General features: G+C 53.6%; 1 protein-coding gene across 1 annotated transcript; it reads left to right on the top strand.

The window, feature by feature from the left end:
- Positions 1-10,755: 10,755 nt before the first annotated feature.
- On the top strand, positions 10,756-11,520 carry LOC140681241 (olfactory receptor 14C36-like). Its single transcript, XM_072920719.1, has one exon. It carries the CDS (start codon positions 10,756-10,758, stop codon positions 11,518-11,520), a length of 765 nt encoding a protein of 254 aa, XP_072776820.1.
- The last annotated feature ends 790 nt before the right edge of the window (positions 11,521-12,310 follow it).

Below are 12,310 nucleotides of genomic sequence, written 5' to 3'. Positions count from 1 at the left end.
GATGGAGCCGGGACAGGTCGGAACGCAGAGAGGGGTGGGGGGATGCCAGGAGTGACTGGGCTGTACTGGGATCATACTGGGAGCAGCTCCTGGGTGGCTGATCCTACTGGGATCATACTGGGATCATACTGGGAGTGAGGAGGAGCAGCGCGGTGGCTCCAGCGCTGGGGCTGGGGGCGCTCCTGGCGGGCGAGGGGGGAGTGGGACCCCCGGCACCGGGACCCTGAATCGCCATTGCCGGCACCGGGACCCCCCCTGCTCCCCTTATCCTGCACAGGGACCCCCCTGAATCCCCCATTTCCGGACATCAGGGCCCTCTGCTCCCCTTTTCCCTGCTCCCAGCCTCTAGATTTCCCGTGTGCCTGATCCTGGAACGCCTTGGAACGCCTTGGACCCCCATTGCTGCCTTTCCACCCCCAGCCCCACCTTTGTGCAAAACCAGAGACCCTGTGAACTCCCCCTTCCCAAACACCCCGGGTGTTCCCACCCTGGTACCCCTTTTTGGGAAACCCTGGACTCCCCTTTCCTTGGCTCAAGGACCCCTGGAACTCCCTTCTACCTCTCCATCCCTGCCCCCCCATTTCCGTGACCCTGAGACCCCCCTGCACCCCCATTCCTGAGAACCAAGACACCCTTTTACCCCTTTGCCCAGCACTGAGACCCCCCTGCACCCCCTTATCCGGCACCAACACAACATGTTCCCATCCCACACCTCTCCCACCCCCCAGTCCCACCCTTTTCCCTGACCTGGGACCCCTGGGCCCCCATTCCTGCCTTTCCCAGCTCCCAGCTCCTCCTTTCCTCACACTCAGGAGCCCTGGCACCCCCTTTCCTGGGCACAGGATTCCCTGGACACCCCATCCCAGCTCTCCCAGTCCCTGCACCCCCTTTCCTTGGCTCTCAGCCCCTGAACCTCCTTCCCAGCTCTGCCATCTCTTCATGTCCCACTTTTCCTTGGCCTGTGGACCCCCCTGGATCCCCAAACTCTCACTTTCAGTCCCCTCAGCTCCCCCAAATCTCTGTGTCCCCCCAGTTTTCCACTCCCTGCAGTTCCTGGAAGTGGTGCTGTCAGAGCCCGGCCCGGGGGTCCCCCAGTCCTTGATTGTGGGGACGTGGACGGGACCCCCTGTGAGCGCTGCAGCAGCGAGCGGGGCCGGATGGAGGCACAGACACCGGGGATGGGGGCGGGAGCTGAGCTGGGATATTGGGACAGCCAGAGCTGGGATATTGGGACAGCCAGAGCTGGGATACTGGGATAGCCAGAACTGGGATATTGGGATAGCCAGAGCTGGGATATTGGGATAGCCAGAGCTGGGATATTGGGACAGCCAGAGCTGGGATATTGGGATAGCCAGAGCTGGGATATTGGGACAGACAGAGCTGGGATATTGGGACAGCCAGAGCTGGGATATTGGGATATCCAGACCCTGCTCAAGGACAGGAACCAGCCCGTGGCTGACAGTGACCTGGAGACGGGGCCGGTACAACCAGAGCAGGGGCAGTGGGGGGAGCCGGGGGCTGGGCTGGGATCTGTGGGAATGGAGGACTCTGAGGGGCTGGGATGGGATCTCTGGGGATGGGGGTGATCTGTGGGGCTGGGATGGGAATCCAGGGAGCTCCAAGGGGCTCCCTGGGGCTGGGACACGACTCCATGGGTCTGTTCTCTCCTCGTTCCCAGGTCTCCACACAGTGCAGGGGGTTTTCAGCTGTGACCTCCTGTCCAATGGAGCATCCATGGATTCCACCAGTACGGCTATGAGGGCTGGGATTTCATCTCCTTCCAGCTGGGATCCGGGAGCTTTGCAGTGTCCAGCGGTGCCGTCTGGATATCCCAGAGGTGCTGGGAACACAAAGGGATCATGGTGGAGCAGATGAAGCATTACCTGGGACACACCTGTGTGGAAAGGCCCCCAAAATACATCAGATATGGTCGGGAGGCTCTGGAGCACAAAGGTGGGTGTGGGAAGGGAAGGGCAATTCCTATGGGAATGGGGATTCAGGAATGGGGGACTTGGGAATGCAGGAATTGCCATGGAATTTCCATGGCCAGATCTCCCTCTCATCCCAGTCAGGTGAGAATTCCATGGATGGACCTACTCCCTAACCCACTGTCATGAGAATTCCATGGGGAAATTATTTGAATTGATGACAACCGAACGAGAGCAGTGCAATGAGAAGTAAGCCCTGCTGGGATTCCATGGGACATTGATCCCAATCCTTTGCCCAGGCCGGCTCTGCTGTGCCCGTGGCAGCACCAGGGGAGTGCCCTGTCCCTGCCCTGAGCCCAGCACGAGCCTTTCCTTGGGTGTTCCGTGCCCTGCCCGGGGCAGGAGGGCACTGCCGGAGCGGCTTTGGTGGCCCCGGGCACCCGGCTGGGCTGCAGCCACTGCAGGGGCTCCTGGGGAATGTTCCAGAGCAGAGCTGAGAGCAAACAGCAGTTTCTGGAGGGGATTCTGCCCCTGGGCCTGTGCTGGGAGCCCAAGGGCAACAGCCCAAAGTGCTGGGGCTCAGTGTCCCTTGGCCAGGCCGTGTTCCCTGGCTGTGCCCTGTCCCTGTCCCTGTGCCCTGTCCCCTGTCCCTCAGCCAGGACATGTTTCCTGGCTGTCCCCTGTCCCTCAGCTGTGCCCTGTCCATGCCAACTGTCCCCTGTCCCCTGTCCCCTGTCCCTGTCTTCTGTCCCTCAGCAGTCCCCTGTCCCTGTCCCCTGTCCCCTGTCCCTGGCCCCTGTCCCTCAGCTGTCCCCTGTCCCTCGGCTCTGTGGGGCAGGGGTGGCAGCAGGACCCGGGGCAGCCCTGGGGGAGAACAACCCTGAGCCCCAGCTGGGCCAGTTCCCCCAGTTCCCCCCAGGCCACTCCCAGCTTGGGCCCTGTGGCTCCCAGTCACCCCCAGTATGGTCCCAGTCACTTCCAGTTACACTCAGTGTGATCCCAGTATCATCCCGGACACTCCCTGTGTGATCCCAGCATGATCCCAGCATGTTCCCAGGTGTTCCCATTCATCCCTATAATAGTTCCAGGCAGTCCCAGTACGGTTCCAGTCCTTCCCAGTATGATCCCAGTATGAACCCAGTCACTCTCATTACGGTACCATTTGCCCCCAGTAAGGTCCCAGTCACTCCAAGTCACCCAGTATGATTCCAGTCACTCCCAGTATGATTCCAGTCACTCCCAGATAGTCCCAGTATTACTGCAGTAACTTCCTTTATGGTTCCTCTGTGATCCCAGTCACTCCTGGTTAATGCTGCCCGGGGTCCCAGGGGTCCATCTGACCCCCGGGCTGCCGCTGCCGTGGGTGTCCGGATAGCGCTGCGCTGTCAGGCTCAGCCTGTCTGGGTCCCTCGGCTCAGCTCCCAGCCACAGGCAACTTAGCGAGCACCTCTGGAGTGATTTCAGCTCTGTGAGTTCAGTTCTCAGTGATTTCGCTCTGTGCTCACAAGTGCGGAATCCGCGCTCGCCGCGTCCGAGGGGAGCGAGGGATGGGTGGGCTCCACGGACCCCGCGGGTGGGTGGGGTGGTACAATGTCTGTGTTCCCCGTCCCAGGGACTGAGAGAGGAATGTTATCTGGCAAATTAGCATTTGAAGGGACAGTGTCTGTTGAGACAGATAAGGTTGGAATTTCCTCAGCAGAAGGAAGCTGCAGAGAATTTGTCTTTTCGACTGCTTTGGTAATTGAGTGAACTAGAGGTAGAAACGTAGTTACAGAAAAGTTTTCATTAGTTTGAAAAGCGTATATTCTTGTTCCTACTGTGTCCCAAAATGACTCTAAACCAATAGTGTGTGTGTTAGTATCTGGAAACTGGGAGATAATCTATTCTATAATTTAAGTCAGTTTTTGAAAGATTGCCTTTAGAGAAAGAAAAGCTGTTAGCAGATAGGATTTCTAGAATTTGTAAAGATAAGTCTCTTTCGTTCTGGGATCGTTTTAATTTACTAGATTTTGATCCCATTCCAGTTTTGTTCTCTTCCATACCCCCAGCAGTAAAAACAAAAAACAAAAAAGGACCCAAGATAAAAGTGCATAAAAAGGCTGTTTTAAACGTACACTTCTTCAGCCAAATGTGGGTCAAGGAACTGCTGGGTGGGTGGTCTGCCGTCCAACTCCTGAGGATACTGATATGCAAATTCGTTGGACGCCTCTTCAGAAAACTTCTATAAAGGAGGAGTTACCTTCAAGGGGCCATAGCTGTCCAAGGCAGTAACAATTCACAAAGAATGCTGCTCTCAGGGGTGCCAGGATGCCAGTGCTCCATTCGGGTGGCCACGTAATGCAACCTGGGGTCCCAGGGGTCCGTCCAAGCCCGGCTGCTGCAGGTGTCCCAGATAGCGCTGCGCTGTCAGGCTCAGCCTGTCTGGGTCCCTCGGCTCAGCTCCCAGCCACAGGCAACTTAGGGAGCACCTCTGGAGTGATTTCAGCTCTGTGAGTTCAGTTCTCAGTGATTTCGCTCTGTGCTCACAAGTGCCTCTGGCAGACACACAGGGACAGAGAGAGAGAAGAGGCTGTATGCGGTTCCACAGAGATGTCCTTTATTGCCAGCTCCTCTGAAGGGATGCAGTGACAGTTCTGCCAAACTGGGCAGAAATGGGTGTTTATATGGGGTACTGGGGTGTCAGAAATTGTCCAATTGCCAGGTTTGAGGAGAATATGTATAGCCTTACAGAGAGATAAGAAGGGTCTGAATGCAGAAGAGGGGCTTCTTTGGTCCAGTCACCGTGACTTAGGCATTTCTTATCTTAGGTGAGTGACCGCCAGGGAGGCCTTGCAGGGCCTCTGACTGCTACAGTGACACTGCAGAACCTCATGGAACCGTGGGTCAGTTGTGACAATGTGGGTCCAAGGACACCATGGTGGCACTACAGAACCTCATGGAACCAAGGGGCCATTGTGACCCTCTGCTGCCTCATGGAATCAAGGAGACCATTGTGAACTCGGTGACCCCAAGGAACCAAGGGTCCATGGTGACCTTGTGCAGCCGCAGTGTCACAGAGGAGCCGCTGTGACACAGCGAGGGCACACGGAGCCCAGGGGCCATTGTGACACATCAGGGCTCTGTGGAACCACGAAGCCATTGTGACATTGCAAGGCCTCATGGAAGCACGGGGCCATTGTGGCACTGCAGAAGCAAGGGGAACATTGTGACACTCCAGGGCCTGATGGAACCAAGGAGACCATTGTGACACTGTGGGGTCCATGGAACCAAGGGAACATGGAACAGGTCTGGCTGGCTGGGCTTCCTGGGGACCACCTGACCGCCTTGACATGTTGAGGGCTCCTTCTCATCTGCCCCTGAAGCCCTGGGGCTCTGGGCTTTCCTTCCTATGGGAGAGAACTGTCTTTCTCCTCCAGGGTTCTATGGCCAAAATTGGGATTTCTCTTCCAAAACTCCGTACATCCAAGGAATGCTCCCAAGTGAAAGCTGCCAGGACAGACAGGTCTGGGTACCCTTGGCCTCTTGAGAGCTGCCTCTCATCTGCTTTTGAAACACTGGGGCTTGGTGCTTTCCTTCAAATGTAAATAGTTGTCCTTCTCAAGGTGTCCGTGGTCAAAATTGAGATTCCTCCTCCCAAATTCCATGTATCCAAAAAATTCCTCCATTACAAAACATGCCAGGAAGAACAGGTCTGGTTGGCTGAGCCTCCCAGGAGCCACCTCTTTCTTCTTCTGCCTTTGAAACACATGGTCTCTGTGATTTCCTTCCTATGGAAAAGAACTCTCCTTCTTATCTACACAGAAATGGCCAAAATTGGGGTTTCACCTCCCAAATTCCCTATATCCAAGGGTTGCTTTCAGACAAAAGCTACCAGGGCAAAGAGGTCTGGCTGGCCTAGACCTCTGACAGCAGCCTTTCATCTGCCCCTGAAACACCGGTGTTCTGTGCTTTCCTTCCTTTGGAAAAAAAAGCATCATTCAACTCCGGGTGTCCATGTCTGAAAGTGGGATTCCACCTCTAAAATTTCCTATATCCAATGGTTGCTCCCAGCCAAAATCTGCCAGTACCATCAAGCCTGGCTGGCCTTGGCCTCTGGTGGCTGCCCCTGCCACACTGGGGCTCGGATCTTTCCTTCCCATGGAGATCACTGTGACACTGTGGGCACCTCATGGAACCAAGGGGATCATTGTGGCACCACTGGAGCCCATGGAACCAAGGGGCCATGGTGACACCGCGGGGCTTCATGGACCCAGAGACCATTATGACTCTGTGGGGCCTGATGGAACCATGGAGACCATTCCGACCCTTCAGGGCCTGGTGTCACCAAGGGGGCATTGTGACACCTCAGGGCCTCCTGGAAGCAAGGGACCACTGGGACACTGTGGGGCCCCATGGAAGCAAGGGAACATGGAATAGGTCTGGCTGGCTTGGCCTGCCAGGGGCCACCTGACAGGTCTGGCTGATCTTGGGATGTCAATGCTTGCCTCTCATCAGCTCCTGGAGCAATGGGGCTCCGTGCTCTGCTTTGTATGGAAAAGAACCGTCTGTCTTTTCTGATGCCCCTTGCCAAAACTGACACTCTGCCCAAAAAATTTCCTATATTCAAGGGTATCTCTAAGAACAGAATCTAGCAGCTCTGGCTGGCCTTGTCCTCTGGTGGTAACCTCTCATTTGCCCCTAAAACAGTGGGGCTCTGTTCCTTCATTCCTATGGAAAAGAACTGGTCTTCATGTCCAGGAACCATGGCCAAAATTAGAATTGGCCACTGAGCCTGGCCGGGCTCATGGAACCATCTGCAGGCCCCAGCAGATATTGACTCTGCCAGTGCTGCCATCCTCCCTGCAGTGAGAGAAAAGGACACAGGGCAGGCACACAGAAGACACCGAGGTCAATGAAGAAGAAGTTGAGTCCCAGATGGGAGGGATGACGAGATGCCTTGATCTTGGGGCTGAAATCCTCTGGTAAAGCTATGGAAAAGGATTTCATTGATACATCAGACTCTCTTTTTCCCTATAAGGCATTGAAAAGTATGGGGAGATGACTTGTTTCAGCAAAGGCCTCCATGCTTAAGTGAGCAAATGTTGAAGTAGCTGAGATCCCATGAGAAGTTTGAACAGAGAAAGAGAGCAGAGTGATGAGACCCTGTGCCCTCAGGGACAGAAGAAGACCTCTGTTCCCAGAGATGATTTCAGAAGCAGTTGAAGAGAACCTCTGGTCTTGAACAGCTCATCTTTAAACTAATACCCCATAAGCTGACATGGCCCATAAACACAGCTGTGGGAAAAGCTGTGAAAAAAATGGCAGGGATTTCACTATTTCACTTTTTCCGAGTGGCTGCTATTCATGGAACTTGAGAACCAAAAGAGAACTGTTTCATTATGGAGAAGTCTCCATAGCAAGAAAAAGAGACTCCTCACCCTAAGTGAAGTGAAGCAGGACTATTCTAGAGGTGGTAGACTGGCTGAAAATTTTAGGTTTTGTCTCCTTACATTGTCAATAAGGAAGAAAAAGTTGTGGCGAGAAGAAGAGTGTTCTGAAAGTTTTGTGCTGATTCTTATTACTCTTTCTTTTAGTTACTGCTAATAAACTTTTATTTATGCTCTTTTAAAGTTTTGATCCCACTTTACCTTTCTCCTTATCCTACCTCACAGCAGGAAATGAGTAACTATATTATTTTGTGTGCACTGGTAATTAGACAGCACTGAACCCACCACACTAATTGATGCATTGCCCAAGAAATCTCAAAATGGTGAACCAAAACCACTACAGAAACTTCTTGATGAACTGCATGAGAGCAGAGGGAAATCAAGGCAGAGCCTTGGTTTGTCAGGACTTGTTGATCCTAATGAGCCCCGTGGTGCATTTGGAGCTGAGCCCTGGAACCCCAGGGCCTGAGAGGAGATTGCACAAACCTGCCCAGGAGTTAAAATCAAGAGCAAGCACCCAAAATGTCTCAATGCATTAATGGGTCCCACTGAGGTCCATCCCCAACAAAGGCTCCTTATGGATTCTTTGGAGGAGAGAACTGGAGACCAGGATGGCACAAAACCTCTCAGAGACTCAAAATGGCACAAAAACCTCTCAGTGTGGAAAAGAAAATCCAAAGTACATGAAAAAAGTTGAGTATCTAAAAGTATTAATGAGCTCCACTGAGTGTCTGTACAAAGCTCTCAAGGGACTCATTAAAGCAGATAATTGGGGCCATGATTGCACAAACCTCACACAGAGTCTGGTTTAAAAGGGAAACACCAAGTACCTTAAAAGAACTGAAGTACCTTGAAGCATTAATGAGCCTCACTGAGTGTTGTTATCGACAAAGTCTCTCCAGGGACAAATTAGAGCAGATAATTGGAGGCCATGATTGCAGAAATCTTGCAGAAACTGCAAGGCAAAAGCAAAAGACAAAGTCTTATGAAGAACCTGCAGTGCCTGGGAGCATGAAGGAGCCCCCAGGGCCATTCCTGACCAAGGCTCCCCAGGGACTCCTTCCAGCAGATCCTTGAGGCCACTGGGATGTGGGCTAGGGGGGGATGCTGAAGGCAGGACCAGGGGGTGACAGTGCCCAGCCTGGCTGGGGCTGTGCCAGGAGGCCCCAGGGCCTCAGGACAAGGTGTCTCCTCACAGCCCTTGGTGGCACAGACCCTGCTGTGCCCCAGGGCACCAAGACTTGGCTTCTCTTTGTCCCCACCTCTCATCAGTGCCTCCAGTTCTCTGCTCTGCCTGGGGCCTGGGGACACTTTCTCAGTCGTGTCCCTCAGTGGAACCCATTAAAAGTCCAAGAAACTTTAGAGTTGGATTCTGACTTGGAGTTCTGGAGAGGTTTCTGCGCTCCCTCTCAGGGCCTGATGTTCAGGGCCTGAGCACAAAGCCCCAGAGGGTCATTAAAGTCCTTGTGCTGTGTCTGTGCTGCTGAGCTGGGCCGGGCTCCTGGCACAGAGGGTGATCCTGGTAACCAAGCAGAGCTTCAAAAGCACATTTCTCTTGCTGAGCAGCTCTTCTCCCAGCCCAGCAGGGCTGGGGCACTGCCTGCAGCCAGCCCGGGCACAGCACAGAGGCACAGAGAGCTTCAATCAGTCAGGGCTGGGAAGGGCTGAGAAGTGCCTGGGGCAGAATCACTGCCAGCCCTTGGCACAGGAACCTCTGGCTGCAGGACAATGCAGCTGCAGCTCCTGGAGAGATCTCCTAAAGCTGGAACATCCCACTGCCCACAGACCCTGTGAGTGCATTCTCTGCTCATCTCCTGTGCAGAGCAGCCAGGGGTGCCCAGGGCTGTCCTGCAGAGCAGGGTCCTGCAGCCCAGGGCGCTGTGCTGGGCCAGGACTCTGCTGCCTGCCAGGGACAGCTCTCAGCCGGCCCTGGAGCTGCTCCCAGCGCTGGCCAGGAGCTGTGGGGGGAAGGAGCCACCCTGAGCAGGGCAGGTGCTGCTGCTGAGAGGGGCTGGGTGGGGCAGGGCTGCTCCCAGCTCCAGACCAGCCTGGGCACAGCTCCGGAGGGCACTTCCCAAAGAAGGTAAGCCTGGGATTGCTGTAAAGGTCAGGGGCTTTCCTGAGAGTGTTTTCAATTTCCTGGTTGGAGCAGGATGGGAAAGCTGGGGTGGTGACAATAAGATTTTTGCTTTTCATATATTTGTAGCTCTGTAAATTACTATGATATAATTATAAATCTATAATCCTTAGTTGACTCTATTAAACTCTTATTTAACTCTATAAAACTTCTATTATGTACTCATATTACTGCAATCCTTGATTGACTTTAGTATCTCTTAGTTTTTCAAACAATATGCTGTCTAAATATATTCCTGAATTACTGGAGAGTCTTATTTTCAGGAAGTGGACATTATAATCAGGAAGAAGAACATTTTCATTTTTGACCACAATGTGAGCAGTCATAACAAAAACGTACAAAAAAGCCCTTGGAATTACTCCAATGGATGGAGCCAGGGGTGTGTAACTGGGGTAACTGAATCTCCTATTGGATGTTCCTGTTAAATATCCTAATTATCAACCTTAATGAATTGCTGAAATCAGGAGCTGGGCGTGTTCCATCCCCACTGGAACACCTGAAAGCTTCCAATAAAGGTCTGGTTTTGACTTTATTCTTCCACCACTGTTGCAAGGGACTTTTTCTCATTTGATTATAGACAACATCGGGATGAGAGAAGCAGAACAGGAATTGTAATCCCAGAATCACAGAACATTCTGAGCAGAAAGAGAATTACAGGATCATCAAAGGAATATTTGAACATTTACAGAGACTCCAGAACTGTGACTTTGGGTGGTCAGTCTCTCTGCTGGAAGCCTCCCAAAGGGCCTTCAGCCACTCCTCATCCCTGGACAGCAGCAGTATATCCTTTGCAGAGCCCAGCTCCTAAATATCCAGGCTTGTCCCTCTGCCACATGGCCACAAACCCAGGGAAGCAGGGCAGGGATGGCTCCTCGAGAGCCCCCATGCACAGGCCTGGCTGCTCTTGGCACACTCAGCCTGCACAACTGGAGCTCAGGCAGGGACCTGGGTGAAGGTTTTCCCAGAGCAGGAACAAGGGTGGCCGAGTCCCAGCAGGACAGGCTGCAGAGAATGGCCCAGGTTTGGCTCCAAGCAGCCTCTCCTGACTTGTCCCTGTCCTTTCTCCATGACCAGGTGCCCATGTGCAGCCACAGCAAATGTCCAACAGCAGCTCCATCAGCCACTTCCTCCTGCTGGCACTGGCAGACACGCGGCAGCTGCAGCTCCTGCACTTCTGCCTCTTCCTGGGATCTCCCTGGCTGCCCTCCTGGGCAACGGCCTCACCATCAGCGCCGTAGCCTGCGGCCACCACCTGCACACGCCCATGTTCTTCTTCCTGCTCAACCTGGCCCTCAGCGACCTGGGCTCCATCTGCACCACTGTCCCCACAGCCCTGCACAATTCCCTCTGGGACACCAGCACCATCTCCTACTCAGGATGTGCTGCTCAGGTTTTTCTGCTTATCTTCTTTCTTGGATCAGAGTATTTCCTCCTGACCATCATGTGCTACGACCGCTACGTGTCCATCTGCAAACCCCTGCACTACGGGACCCTCCTGGGCAGCAGAGCTTGTGCCCACATGGCAGCAGCTGCCTGGGCCAGTGCCTTTCTCAATGCTCTGCTGCAAACAGCCAATACATTTTCCCTGCCCCTGTGCCATGGCAATGCCCTGGGCCAGTTCTTCTGTGAAGTCCCACAGATCCTCAAGCTCTCCTGCTCCAAATCCTACCTCAGGAAATTTGGGCTTTTTCTTATTAGTGTGTGTTTAGGATTTGGCTGTTTTGTGTTCATGGTTTTCTCCTATGTGCAGATTTTCAGGGCTGTGCTGAGGATCCCCTCTGAGCAGGGACGGCACAAAGCCTTTTCCACCTGCCTCCCTCACCTGGCTGTGGTCTCCCTGTTTGTCAGCACTGTAATATTTGCTCACCTGAAGCCTCCCTCCATGTCCTCCCCATCCCTGGATCTGGCCCTGTCAGTTCTGTACTCGGTGGTGCCTCCAGCCCTGAACCCCCTCATCTACAGCCTGAGGAACCAGGAGCTCAAGGCTGCAGTGAGGAGACTGATGACTGGATGCTTTCAGGGACATTAAAGTGATTGGCAATTTCTGCAAATCAGTTTAAATACAAGTCATCTGTGGTACTTCTTGTTGCTTTAACTGTGGGGATTTTTTTCCCTTTTTACTTTCTTCATATTGTCCACAATAAATATAATTTTAGTTCCATTTCTCATATTGTTACTCAACATATCCCCTGTGCCCACAGACTGTGTCAATTAGGGGCTGCACTCTTGGTGGCTTCAAAGGAACTAAAGGATCTCCCAGCCAAGTTTTCTGCAGAGATGCCCTTTTGTTGCCTTCTCTGGAGCTGCAGCAGCAATGTCTGTGTGCAGAGCTGGGGGCAGATCAGTGCTGGCACAGCAGCTCTGGTCCTGCTGGCCACACCATTCCTGATCCAGGCCAGGAGCCATTGGCCTTCTTGGCCACCTGGGCACACTGCTGGCTCATGTCCAGCCTGCTGTCCATCAGTCCCTGCAGGTCCCTTTCTGCCTGGCTGCTGTCCAGCCACTCTGTCCCCAGCCTGTAGCGCTGCTGGGGTTGTTGTGGCCAAAGTGCAGGACCCGGCACTTGGACTTGTTAAACCTCACCTTTTTGGATCTGGTCCCTGGATCCAGCGTATCCAAGGCCCTGTGCAGAGCCCTCCTACCCTCCAGCAGATCAACGCTCACATCCAGCTTGGTGTCATCTGCAAAGATGTCCTTGGTTCCATGTGTCCCTTCAGTGTCACAAATTCCCTTTGGTTACACCAGGCCCTGCACTGTCACACTGGTCTCCTTGGTTCCATGGGGCCCCAAAATGTGACAATGGACTCCTTGGTTCCGTG

Source organism: Taeniopygia guttata, chromosome 33, assembly GCF_048771995.1.
Source record: "Taeniopygia guttata chromosome 33, bTaeGut7.mat, whole genome shotgun sequence".
Taxonomy (NCBI): domain Eukaryota; kingdom Metazoa; phylum Chordata; class Aves; order Passeriformes; family Estrildidae; genus Taeniopygia; species Taeniopygia guttata.
This window is presented reverse-complemented; position numbering and strand designations above follow the sequence as displayed.